Source organism: Erpetoichthys calabaricus, chromosome 9 (genome assembly GCF_900747795.2).
Source record: "Erpetoichthys calabaricus chromosome 9, fErpCal1.3, whole genome shotgun sequence".
Taxonomy (NCBI): Eukaryota; Metazoa; Chordata; class Cladistia; order Polypteriformes; family Polypteridae; genus Erpetoichthys; species Erpetoichthys calabaricus.
Genome location: NC_041402.2, coordinates 131718337 through 131733037, shown reverse-complemented (window position 1 = coordinate 131733037; position 14701 = coordinate 131718337). Strand labels below are relative to the sequence as shown.

Sequence of the window (14701 nt, the reverse complement as noted above, 5' to 3'; positions counted from 1 at the left end):
AATGGATATAGAAATTTCCTTTCTAAGTAATAAACAATAAAACAGAGAGGGAAGAGAAGAAAGATTATCAATTTTATCAACATTACATATCATAAACTAGACTTTTAAGGTTTGTTGTTGTTTCTGCTCACCACACGACAGTCTCCTCTGTGCCTACACATGTAGGGAAGAAGTAGCTTTCCTACTTTGAATATACAACAATCAGTTTTATGGTGTTATTATTGTTGCTTGAACTGAGTACAGTGAAATTCTTACTTGCAAGCGCTAATCAACATGCAACACATTGCTGCTCTCTGGTACCATGATCAGTGAGAATGCTAGGTTAACTGATCACTATAAATTGTCCTGGTATGAGGAATTGAGAGTGTGCCCTGTGATGTGATATGTTACATTCAGAAATGGGTTCTGGAATTGGTTTTGGTTCCACTGTAACAAAGCAGGTATGAAAAATGTATTGATGGAAGAAAGTTGCTCTGTGTTGCAACTTCCACTTAAACAGAACAGTAAAAAATGACAAGCATTGTTGCATCTAAAATAAACATTCTTGCACAATTACTCCATGTGACAGTTACATGTAATCAGTGCAAACTCTTCTTTTCAATTAAATATCTATGATTACAGTTTTTAGGAAATATGCAATTTACATAAACTCTAATAAAAATAACCTTATTTTTTATTAGTATTAAACACTTACAGTACATAAAAATTGGGCCACCATGCACCACTGGAAGTATGAATGTTTCAGTCTACTTAAAAGTTTACACAGGAATACAAGTACTACAACCTACACAATATAGTGTTCTCCCTCTTTAAAAAAAATACATTGAATAATAAAAATTATATACTTTTTTTTTTTAATTCCCGTCTGTTTAAACACCACCATTAAAAGTGTGTAACCAGTTTAAAAAAAGATCATTAACATCTTGTCTACTTACAATTAACAGACTAATTGTCTGACCACATTAGCAAAAAACTGCATAATAAATGTAACATATTTATTCAACCTGATCCCTTACAAGAATGTCTTCTTAAAAATAAGTCCTTTTTTTTTTTATAAACTGGTATACTGTTAATTAGCACATAATGTCAAGTGTAGAGAACATCAAGTTGTCTTTCTTGGGAGTTAAGAACTGCCACTCTCCTGAAATAGTTCACCATTTTGCAAATGGAGCATAATCTGCAAAACAAAGGAGAGCTCAGAGATACCATGTCAATGGAACATGTTATATTGTCAATTTAAATTCAGAAAGAAAAATGTAGCTGTCACTGATTTACTTGACTTTTGAGAGTGTAGCATTATTAAGTTAAGGCAGATTGTATCCAAATAACTATGATGAGATTTAAAATTTGAGGAATGATACTTTATATTTATTTGGCAGAAAAAAGGACACACCTACCTTGTAGTCATGTATACAATAAATATAAATCAAAATGTGTGACAGCCTCCATTTCATGTAAAAGGTTAACTGATGGTCTCTTAAGTTTGTTTATATTTGGTGTTAAATAATTTAAATCTCCTGAAAATAAACACCTCACTTATTAGTTCCAAAAGTACTTAATATCATTTGAGATCAAGTGCAGCTATTTAATTTCAGTTTTGTTGTTCTAAGACCTACAAATCTTTTAAAACTAAAATTCTTTAAATTACATTTTTTTTTTTTGTTTTTGGTCACTTTGTTAGGCTTTTTTGCTTCTACAACATCATACTGCAGGAAATACCCCAAAATATATAGAATTGTACTGTGTACCTGACACTTTCAAAATAACACTTTCTAATGGTCAGCTCTAACAAAAAAAAATTAAATGGACTGTAACCACTAAATTATTTCAGTCAACCAGCAGTTTGGTCACCTTATTTCACTTTATGCATACTCCTTTTTTTGCAAACAATCCTGTATTTTTTCAGTCCAATGTATAATTCGTCCTGTATGGTATCAAAGGGATCAAGTAAAAAAAACAGTTTTATGGTACATGTCTTTTCAACTGTATGAATGTGAGAAAACATAGCAGTGCAAGTTTTTTGTTTTGTTGGATTTTACCTTATGACACATTACTATTCTGTTCAAACACTCAAATTTATAACATACACCACTATTATCTGAGGCTAACACTGGGCCATCTTAAATAGTTTTCTTCTGACAGTGAAACAGCAAATACCTGTTTTTTGATATCTGTGTGCAATTCTAATAATGTACTATAACGGCATTCTTTGTAGTGCTTTGTGAAGCTTAGATAGTGCAGTCTATTCTTTGGTACTTCCTGGTTCTTACAAATAGGCATTTAGCAGGTTTTTGTTGTTGACATTCAAGAAACTTAGGTTGAAGGAAATCGAATGCGAAACAATCCTTGCTGAAGTTGGAGTCGGAAAAGTTTGCAATTGGCAATTCGGAGAGTTGCACACCCAGTTCTCCGTAAATCTGAGGGAAGCAAGGGTTTAGTTCGATGCCAGGTGCCAGTACTCCTCTTGAACTCCCTCACATAATCATAGCTGGTGCCTAAAACAAAAACAAATAAAAGTTCTCTTGAAATACGTATATTAAACAACAGATACTATTTAATTCCCTGGCATACTTTTGGACTTTATAGAGAGATAAACTGGATTACTCTAACCATTTGTTTGGTTTAATTCAATGCCATTCCAGCTATGCCCTTTAATCAAACTATAACACATTTTAGTTTAGTACAGAGCAGAATCAAAAAAAAGTATCTGAAACCTAACTTTAATTTAAAGTCTACTTTCAATATATAACTGTTTATTTGATAATACTGTGGTCTTTTGATATTAATATTCTATGAGGTGCAGACAAACATAAATCAAATTCTGCCTACTGTAGTGTAAAAATGGACTGTTGGAATATACATTCAGAATTGTTTAATAAATAGAAATTGTGTCTTTCACAAATAAGAAATGCAACAATGTAGTATAGAAAGAAGCATTGTCTTGCTGGTGAACTGTAGAAAGATCACATTTTGCAAAAAGAAAAAATGTCTAGTATTAGTCATGGGGTGATGGATATTGTGCATCACAAGCAGCTGGTATTTAGTGGAAAGCTTCACAAAACCTATGCCTATGATCTCATATGACCTCTTCCTGTTTTTGAGTTTTTGCCTCTTAATTTTTGCATTTGTGGATCTGATAGGATGAGAATAGTGGGCTACAAAAAGAAGGTCTTTAAAAGAACTTCGTGCCACTAGCACACTTTCACTACCATAGAAGTTATTAAGAATTTTCTCTTGTTTCAGAAAAGTTTCAAAAATTGAACATAAAAGTTAAAGCTTTTTTCTCCACACCACACATTAATAATCTTAACTGCTCCATTCAATTTGTCCTCTGTATCTCCTCTAAAATCAGCATTGATTTACCATGTTCTACTAAGTACTGTATGAGAAACTAGTTGACAGAATCAGCAATTCTGGATTATGTCATATAAACTTCCTGTAACTTGACAGAAATAATTCAAAATCAGATATGAAAAGCAATTCATTACACTCTGGCCCAGTTCAAAATAAGGAATACCTCAACTCAAAAAAATAACAAAAGTGAAATGAACACCATTTATATAAACATAATAGTAAAGTGGTCCATGGAATAAATAATTGAAGAATTCCACAAGACATAGGCATAAAGAATGAGGAATACTACAAGTAATTAACAGATTCAGGTTGGTAACCTGGTACAACTGTTGCAGTATTTACAAAGCACGATTGAAGGCATGTCTGCCAATCACTACTTATTTTAACTCTTTCAGGGCGGATGTCGACTTTTGTCAACCCCAGGGGTTGAGAGTGGTAATCAACTTGTAAACGATGACTAAACCTGCCCCTTATATTTTAGTTTGACTCACTTTGCTAGAATGAAAGTTAGTTTTGTTGGTTTGACCCGAGATTCCCTGCGCTCGATGAGTAGTGAAGAGCAAACAACATGAAAAATGGAATTGACATCTGGTGAGAGATTCAAGCAAATGCACAAAGCAAAATACTCCATTGACGACATTTACCTTTGTTTTTGGACTCTGACTTGTCGAACTCCGATTTTGATGCATGTGATCTGGAGATTTGGCTCAAAAATGAAAGTGAGGTACTGGCATCAGCTGATCAAGGTGCTGAACACGTTTGTGTCGGTGACATGCTTACGACCATGTTCACCTGGGAGGACCGCCACTTACAATGACAAGCGATAAAAACCCAATTGCGTTGCGCTGCGCCTGGAAGCCAGTGTGGTGAACATTCCTGCCGGCTGTCATGCCGCCCGTGAGTGGCTTAAACCACAAGAGATGGCAAACTGGCAACCACAGCACCCCATAACAGATGTTTAATGTTGATCTTTGTGTGAAACCATCGCGTTGTGTGCTTTTCAGAAAACTGCGTTTTTTGGAAAAAATATTCAGCCCTCAAAGAGTTAAACTGTAAGAGATGTAATTAATGTGTAAGACAAAGATGAAACTAGTAACATTGAGCTCATGAACAATACACTGCACGTCAATGAGGATGAAAAACTTAATGATACTGTGTAATAGCAAAATGGGTAAACATCAATATTAAAACCTTCATGTTTAGCAATTCAGTTGCCTGTAGAGCTACATATGGTGTTCACTGTACAAGATTATATAGTGTCTTTAATTCACCTCCTTTAATCTTGTCAATGTTTTATAACATTGAATCACAATGGATTTAATTAGGCTTTTTCACAAGTCTTCAGAAAAACGGTCTTATTTGGCAAAATGAAAAAAAAACTTCTACAAATTGATTTTAATTTATTATGATTATTAAAGAACAAATAATTGACTACCCAAGTATTCACCCCTTTCAAGTCAGTATTTAGTAGAGTCACCTTTGGTACCAATTACAGCCTTGAAGGTCTCTATCAGCTTTTTACATCTGGATACTTACATTTTCCTCTATTCTTCTTTGCAAAACTACTCAAGCTCTTTCAGTCTGTATGGGAACTGTGAGTGAACAGCAATTTTCAAGTCTGACTCTGACTTGGTATCCATAGACCATTACTGTAGAATTGTATTCCTATATAGATTTGACTTTATTTTGGGTTCTTGTCTTGCTGGAAAAATAACTCTAAGTCACATGTTTCATACACACTGTAGCAGATTTTTCTGCAAGACTCCTCTGTATTTAGCCATATTCATTTTTCCATCCAACCCCACTATCCTTCTAGTGCCTGCTGCAAAGAAGCATCCCCACAGCATTATACTGCCAGCACCATGATTTACAGTGAGGATGGTGCCTTTTTGAGTAGTGTATTGTTTCGCCAAAACCAGCATTTAGAATTATAATCAAAACCTCAATTTTATTCTCATCAGACCACAGAGCCTTGTACATAATTTCAGAGTCTCTCACACACTTCTTTGCATACTCTAGCTGAAATGTGGTATGAACATTTTTCTCTTTCTCAATGACAATCTCCCACCTCAGCCACAGAAACCTGTAACTCCTTCAGAGTTAAGGTTAGGATTAGGGAATCCATTCCTGGATGGGTTTATCCATTCCCGGGAATTCGGGAATCCCGCATTTCATTCCCGGAAATCTCACATGTGAACGGTTTTAGAATGAGCAACACTTATTTTTAATAAAACTACTGCAATATGTTGACACAAATAAAAGACTAACCTTATCTACAAGCAGTTCATGCTGTCATATAAGTACATGTATCCTTAGTTGCAGTAATAAGAAGGGAATCCATTCATTGTAGAAAGCACAACGTCGTCACAGGTGGTGCAGTGGTAGTGCTGCTGCCTTGCAATAAGGAGACTGTAGAAGATTGTGGGTTCGCTTTCCGGTTCCTCCCTGTGTGGATAGCGCTTTGAGTACTGAGAAAAGCTCTATATAAATGTAATGAATTATTATTATTTTTATTAACGTGTCCAGCGTGTGGTCGTCCAGGCAAGAGCGCACCTTTGTTCAGAAGTACGCCAGCCACTGAGAAAGCACGTTCTGCCTCCACTGAAGTAGACGGCACAATCATCAGATACTGATACACTTGTTGTAAACAACGCCCGTGCTTGCCATTGCTCTGAAACACTGCCATTTCAGTTTTTACTGATGCATCCAGTTTCTTGTCATCATTCCGTGATGGCAAGTTTCTTGGCACAGATAATGCGGATGCAACAGACTGACGCATTGCAATTTCAAGTTGCTGTTCAAAGCTGTTGTCTGATGAAGTGCAAGCTGCAGCAATGGCGCCACCTTAATTATTTTCAACTATAACTCTGTTATTTCTTGATCGATTTTTACACTTTTACACGCTATATATGCAAGCTTGGCTGTTCCAGTATCCCGGGAATGAAAAATGTCCGGGAATCCCGGGCTCGATTCCCTAGTTAGGATAGATGGCTCTTGACAGATTTAGAGCTGTACCTTATTCTTTCTATTTAGCGATTTGGAAATGTTCTTGTATTCATCCACAATAACATTTACACAGTGTTGTTTGGAGTGTTCCATTGTCTTCAGGCTCTAGTTTTTGCCTGGACACTGACTGACGCACCACAAGTCGGACCTTCCAGATACAGGTGCAGTTATACTACAATCACTTAAGACACTTTGACTGCACACAGGTGATCGCATATAGCAGCTGCACCAGCAATGATTTAGGTGTGTCATAGTAAATGAAGTGAATATATAGGTAATCAGCTATTTTATGTTTAATAATTGTGATAAATTTAAATTAATCTGTAGAGATTTCATTCCTTATTCTAATGGTCAGAGTCAAAGGAGTCTAATTAAATCCACTGCGATTCAACAATTAAATGTGAAGAAGTCCATTGGTAGGAGGTGAATACTTTATTTTGAGTTTTGCTATACACTTTCATAATAGGTACTTAGCAAATGTTGCTTTGTAATTTAAAATGATATAATGTTTTGAAATAACCAGGTACAGAATTTTCTATATTTTAGGAAGCAACAGGAGTATACATTTTCCCCTAGTGTTTAGTTTAAGTTTTGTCACTTATACATGAAAAGATACCCAATTTTCAAAGTACAATAAGAATTTCTTTGCAGCCTAAAGCTTAATTCTGCATACAAAGATGTCACTGACTGATACAAAGAGGATTACTGTTATCAGTGTTATCAACACTATCAGTTTACACCTCAAATGTTTATTTTGTTTTCATAGGGTACCATCTTTTTTGTTTATTGTATATACTGTATGCTTCCTCTGCATTCACAATAGCAATTACCCACTGAGTGGCCTGGCACAGAATGCAAAGGGAGGAAAGATGACTTGCAATGCCGTAAACTGAAAAAAAAGTTTATTGAATACACCAACACATAATTCAATTTCAACGCTCATCAAAAGCTCTTGAAACCAATATTTGGAATTTACCTGTGTCTAAATCTCCAACTACATAGATACTGGCTCCAATTGGCACAGCACCATATACAAATGACGATGAACTAGGAATACACAGGTTCTGGTCATCCAAAAGTAACCACCTTAAAATTAAAACAAACAAAAAATAAGGTTATTATTTAAAAATATAAACAGAACTAGAAACAATGTGAATTATATCTGTAAGTAAGAACTGGTCAAGGATAATGGTAACTATCGAATAACAACTTAAAGCTAATGTTTCAGGTGTCAATGTATCTTTTAACTTTTTCAATCACTCCCATCAAAATTACAGTAGATACTGTATGCAATGTGTATAAGATTTTCTTTGAGTTTAAGTACTGTACATAAACAAACATACTGAAGAAGAAAATAGGAGGATACATCAATGCAGCTGCTGGACAATAATCCAGATTTAGGAATGTCAGGAGCTAAAACCTGGCCCAAATACAATTGGGTAAATGGCATGAACTAAGTGTACATTGAATGCCAGTCTATCACATTCCACTCACACGTACACCCTACACTCAACATACTTCGGGAATATTTAGAGACACCACTCAATTCACTGTAATGTAGCTGTTTTTTAAAATGTGGGAGAAAGAAAAATTCTCAAACAAGGTTGAAATGTGAAATCATCTGCTCAGTTTTAATCTGCACTAATATATATTAAAAACAGATCACTATGGACAGGGATACATAAAGGAGTAAGTGACTATGTAGTACCACTCTCATCTTCTGAAGCTAATAATCTACTATAGGTTCATGTGGAGGCAGAACCTTTCACAGCAGTAGTGGGAACAAAATAGTATACCTCTCTGTTTATAATCTCACAAATACATACACTCATTCACACTGGACCTGTATACTTTTAGAACAGGCAATTAATCTAACATGAACAAATTTAGTGTTTTGTTTGGTAACCTGAGCACCTACAAAATAAAAACTATGTGGATACGGAAAGATCTGTATGGCTGCTAAACAAAAACAGTCTTGAATCGGGTACTAAACTCAGGCTCTTACAGCCAGTAAACAGCAGTGTAAATGATTGTGCCACTGTTCCACCCTTTAATATAAATAACATGGGAAAGTTAGAAAAAGTTGATCAGATAAGGCTTATGACCTCTCTATTTTGTACTGCAGCAGATGACGTGGTATACAAAATAATAAGAGTTATTATATTTAGATATGAGGCAAATTGCTCCTTTATCTTTAATTAATATCAAGGCTTGTTCCTCATCCTCTAAAGCACTGTATACAGTAAATATACACACATTTCTCTTGTATATGTTCAACAGTGATTTTGTAGACTACAAATCTTCCAGGCAGGGGGCTAATTTGAACAGCATACTGTTTCTGGGATGATATGAAACATATTAAACCTAATAATATAAATGCAAATAATGTGGAGAGGTGCAGCTGCCTCACAGGTACAGAGCTTTTTGTTCAAATACAGGCTTGGTCACTGCCTGTGTGGAGGTTACATATCTCATTAGTATCAGCATAGGCTTTTTGCAAATAGTGCACTTTTCCTTTATATCCTAAACAAATGCAAATTAAATTGTTTAGTGATTCTACCCTTGTTCACTATGTGTAAGTATAAACGGTCTAGAGTTGGTTTGTCTTATCCACAGTACTATTGTAATAAGGTCTGGCCTTCTGTGACCCTTAAGCTGATGTCACATTACATGCCTTCTAGTGAGAGGGATGTCATATTGCACTGCTAGAAATCACAGCCTTTGTCACTTTAGATGACTGTGTAACAACTTTCCAGCAAGTATCTTGAGCTCACCTCTTTTTCTAACAGCCAGTAGCTTCTTGCCTGACAAAGCCAGTTCCCAGGAAAAGAATTTACAATTACAGCAAGTTCATTCACAGTCTCTGCTTTTTTTTCCCCTTTTTCTATATTATTATGATATGTAAAACATACAACATCAGGCAAAAGTATCTCTCTTCTGTTTGTGAATTCAAAAACAGCTGTGTTCCTTATTTCTCGTAGTTGCATCATATGGGTGAGTGCTTATTGACTGTCAGCTCTCATGCACAAAAAGCCTGTCCCTAAACTTAAAATATGTGAAATATGTATTTGATTTTTTTTTAAACAAAAAGATCAAAAGTCAAAGATCGATTGGACTGTTGCTAGAGATGTCAGACTATACGACTGCTGCTCACAAAAATGTACCACAACTGCACACAACCTGCTAAGATTATGTAAGTAAAGTCAGAAACTGAAAATATCTGGAAAAGTCATGTAAAGCGACATGAATGTAACCTATAAAAATCTTTGGTTTTAAGTTTACGTTTGGTGGTATTACTTTATATTTCTAACAGTTATAATCCATGAAATCTTCTAAAACTGGTAAATGTTTTCTGCCAGTTATTGTACTGTTGAGATAAACCATAACTGACACTAAATTGTTAGTAGCACATTAGTGCAAATTTTGTATAAAACATACGTAAAGCACTAGATGACAAGAACATTGAGGATCTCTCACTATGAAATAGACAGAGTAACATTATATATTATATACTCAAATTAACATTGTTTGTTTTGTAATATTTCTATTTTACAATTTATTAAAGTTATTGATTAGTTGTTATAGCCCTATGTTATGTACATTTGGCAAATATTAACTCTTAAAAAGTTCTAGACAGATTGAGTTTTGTTTTGACTTAGTAAAATTAATACACACAAAGTAATATGTACTTTGAAAGAAAAGTTTCAATTTCAGAAAACATCTTTGTCATTTCTGATGCGTGTGAATAACAGTCAAACTTGTATGTATATGGAACGGTAAATATACTCTGTAAATTTCAGGATTTTCTAGATTTTTTTGTGGGAATTTTTAGATTTATTTGAATGGGCATCACCATCTTAATACCCAAAACTAGATAAGTGGGTTTGATAGATAATTATGTAGCTTTGTACTTTTTACAATGTGGCAGATTGATTTGAGGATTCTCTAGTTTGACAGTGTATACTCAAAAAATATCCTGTTGGAATCAGAATGTACAGTAACAGAATTGCTTCTCGTAATAGCGTCAAATAGTGGGATTACTAAAAGGAGATTGATTTAAAATGTAGGCACATGATTATGCCACATTTATTTACTATTTTAGCTGTTAGGCTGTTTTGTGTTGAATGTTTCATTTTTAGATTAATAATTTCTTCCGAAAGCCTCCTTCCAAGTGGGTTTGTAGTGTCACTCACTGTTGTTTACAATAAAAACCTCCACCCACAACTGTCATTAAGAACTGAAACCTATGGCCCTTCCATCAAAAATAGATAATGGCAAATGTGCGCAATAAATTTAATCATTTCTAATTTCATTTTGCTGTTATATACATATCTATAAAATTATGGAGATCTGTTCTGTGACAACAGGTGTTTCCCCTTCTTATTTCTGTAAGCTCAGAATTAAGAGGGCAACTTCAAAACCAATAGAAATCTTTGAAAAGAACACTGCAAATGTATCCTGGCTCAAAAGCCTAAATATTAAGAGAATAATCTCTGAATAGCCCAAGTTATATTGTGTTTAAACTACATCTCTGTATCCCACTATGTGTAAATACACATTTCAGTATACATAATATAAAATAAAAATAAAATTTCCTATGCTATACCAAGTAATCCATTAGTCCCCATTTGCAAATTGAAAGGCCCAATTAAGCACATTGAGATCATTCATTTGGAAGGAATAACTTAGAAAGACACAGGTACAGTAAATGTCAAACCTATAAAGCTGCCCAAAATATTAAAAGCGGTATAAATTACTAACTTTACTTAAGATAGTGGTTATGTCTATACTATACTTTCATTTTATACACAGTAAATGCAAAATAAATCACTAACTGCAAAATTTCTCACTATTTTTACAAGTCTGGATTTTAATTGTGAGGTGCCATGTTGTCTGGTAATAACATGTCTGAGATTATGGTGTGTATCATGGTATACTGTGGCACGGCTATCCTGAGGTAATGTGTGCAATGATATTTTTTTGGTCCTAATCTGCCACTACACAATGCTGTCAATCACTTGTCAATCAAATTTGAACAGCTTTGAGTTTTCTTCTGGAAAAATTAGGCTAGTGGGTGCTATGCCATAGCATGTAATTTGCCTTGAGTTACAAACATAAAATAAAAAGCACAGTGCTTTTGCAAATGTTGAAGGGTTGGAACTAAGCCAAATAAGTAGAAACAATATGTCATTGACACAAACATTGTACAAGTTCAGCCCTAATCCGAAATTTTGGAATATTTGCATCTTTGTAAAACACCCAACCTCAATTCCTCCAAACCATGTACTTGAAAGTGCTGGGGTTTCAGTGAGAGCACAATAGACACTGAGCAAAAGACTGTGAGAAAATGAAAAGTTAAAATAGCTGTTATCCATTCAGGTTCTCAGTAGCACAAGTGAAGCTTAATGATCAGTGTGTACACTGTAATCAGCATGGTGAAAGAAGAGACAGAATGATACACATGTAGATTACTGTAGCTATTTGGCTCCATGCATCTAAGAAGTGACTCTGTCTGCTACAATATCTTTCTGTCATTTTGACTATTGCACCACTACATAACATAGCAACAGCAAATAGATAAGCATTGTGGTCTATGTATATTCTGTGGGTTAAGGCACTGCAGCTATATTCTTACATGGGATGTTTGCATTTCCAGTTACATAGTAATGTTAACTCCCTTTAGTTATGTGTTTAAACAAGTAGTCAGAAGGTGTGTGATGTGCAAGTTTGTCGGTTATAATTCTGTTGTTGTTAGTCACATTTACTTCTTTGGGAATTTTGAGTACTGTACTTAAATTTTCATCTCCAATGGCACTTTATCAGCTCTCTTAACATCAGTCCTTTTCACCTCCTTTTGACAGGGTGTGACACACTGTTTACTTCGAATGCATATCTTACTCAAATTTTCACTATCACAGCTGCCAGTTCTTTCCACCAGATATCAACTATTACACTATCGTCATAACTGAACAACAGCAGTTTCAGTTTTGGATTTTGGAATTTCAGAATAGGGATGATCAACCTATATTACCAAATTTTTTAAGATAATACAAGGTAACACTAATCATTTTCTTTGAAATTATAATGAAATAAAAAGAACAATTTGGTTAGCATGCAGCCTGAATACTTAGGCAATGAACACTAAATTTGCATTTGGTATGATAGAACTCCCCCAGAATATCACACAGAATTGCAATATCAATTTTTAAAGGGTTCTGCATTTTTAATAACTCAAGAACAGTTATAAACAGTTTTCACATTTGAACACATTTACTGAAATAACATTAGACATACAATATATATGAAAATGCTGTAAAATTTAACAACAGATGCATTAACTAGGTTTTTCTGACCTTTTAAACTCATCATGATAAAATTCTGATTTACAGGTCAACATTTCTCCTGCTTGAGCATCTTCAGTTTCCCGACTACGAACCCCACCAAAAACATAAAGCTCCTGTCCAACACCACAGGCAACAGCTCCAAACCTGAAAAAGAACCATGTTGTTATATACTGCAGAGCAAAATCATATAGTAAAATCAAGTTGTATGGTGGTTTAGTATAATACCATTCTTTTAAAAAAGTACCAATTATTCATTAATAAAATCAAAATGAGTAATTTACAATATATTTTTCTTTTTCCATTACTCATTCATAAATATTTATATGTACTTCAAAATTCTGTCTAGTTTTTTTTTATTATAATGTCCTATGTTTGTTTTAGGATAGGCCATTACAGGAGATCAGGTAGCCCAAAAGCATACAAAATAAATTTGAGTTGGTAAGGGTAGTTTTCATGTTCTTCACTTTTTTTTAAGCTTTCTCCCACAGTCCAAAGATGCTATCTCAAGTCACATGGAGAATGTGAATATTAGAATATTAGAACAATTGTGATGACAGCAGGCAATTCAGCTCAACAAGCCTGCCCATCATTTTCACTTAGATTACATTTTTTTTTTTGCATGGAGAAGACACATGAACATGGAAGAACTTTGTACGTACCATTTGTATCAAATCTGCCCTTATCAAGTTCCCAACTGTGTCCATGTGTTCTTATTTTAAAATAAATTCTGCAGCAAAAGAATCATAATTATAAAAGTTTCAATTATGTTACCTCTTAACCGACATTAGTTCAAACTGAAAAAAATCCTTTTAACATCCTATTAACCTTCTTGATCATTTTTGTACGCAGTCTTGATGTTGAAGTGATGAGTGAACTATAATTCCTAGGTCCTTCTCATAAAGGGTACTTTCAAGTTTCAAACCTCCCACTGTGTATGCAAATCTCAATTTCTACATCCATGTGTATTACCTCAATATACCCAGCTGTGTATTTCATTATGTTGATTTTTACTTGCATTAATTAAACTTGCCACTAATCTGCACAACCCCTCTGCAAACATTTACAGTAGCTTCGCTTTTATACAGTTTGATACTTAACAAGCTTATTGACTATATTCTAGTCTAGATCATTTATGTGACCACTGAGAGATACCATTTTTAGTATCAATGAACTCTAAAAAAAGTTTCCCTCAACATAACCCTTTGATTCCTATGCTTGAACCAATTTTCTACCCACCTATACAACAGACCTTGAATACCCACTTCTTCCAGTTTGGTCATTGACTTTTCATGTGGTACCTTATGAAAAGCTTTCTGAAAATCTAGATAAATATCATATGCACCACTCTTATTGTATGCATTTGTGCTTCATCGTAGACTTCCAGCATAGTAGTGAAACACTATATTACCCATCTAAATCCATGTGAACTATTTTCTAATACAGCTGTTCTAGACATGTGCTGCTGGATCTTTCCCTTAATAATTCCTTCCATTAATTTATTTATCCTATGATGCACGTTAAGCTTACTGGCCTACACTTACAAGGGATTAGTCCTATCATCCTTTTTTTATACAGCGGTATTTTTGCTAGCCTCCAGTCATATATACAGTCACCCTCTCTCAGCCTGCATAATAATTTACTCTACTTTCAACAAAAAAGATAACAGTGGTATGTCTTTCATTTCCTAGGAACATCTGAGTACTGGGGTGTTTTCTAAACAAAGATTTTTAGTGAAGCAGTATTTAGTAGTATGAAATTAAATCAAATGTGAAAAACTGGCAAAAATTTGGGTACCCTTGTAATTTTGCTGATTTGAATGCATGTAACTGCTCATTACTGATTACTTGCAACACCAAATTGGTTGGATTAGCTTGTTAAGCCTTGAACTTCATAGACAGGTGTGTCCAATCATGAGAAAAGGTATTTAACGTGGTCAATTGCAAGTTGTGCTTCCCTTTGACTCTCCTCTGAAGAGTGACAGCATGGGATCATCAAAG

At 34.5% G+C, this 14701-nt stretch overlaps 1 protein-coding gene across 2 annotated transcripts in view; it reads right to left on the bottom strand.

Annotated features, from left to right (window-relative positions):
* Window positions 1-527: 527 nt before the first annotated feature.
* The window catches only part of gan (gigaxonin), an 85821-nt gene continuing 71647 nt past the window's right edge, over window positions 528-14701 (bottom strand). For both annotated transcript variants that reach the window (XM_028810151.2, XM_028810152.2), the window contains 3 exons: window positions 12714-12848; window positions 7337-7446; window positions 528-2495 (listed from right to left, as the gene is read on the bottom strand). In XM_028810151.2, the coding sequence (XP_028665984.1) occupies window positions 2314-2495; window positions 7337-7446; window positions 12714-12848 (427 nt within the window). In that variant the 3' untranslated portion in view covers window positions 528-2313. The remainder of the gene's footprint in view (window positions 2496-7336; window positions 7447-12713; window positions 12849-14701) is intronic.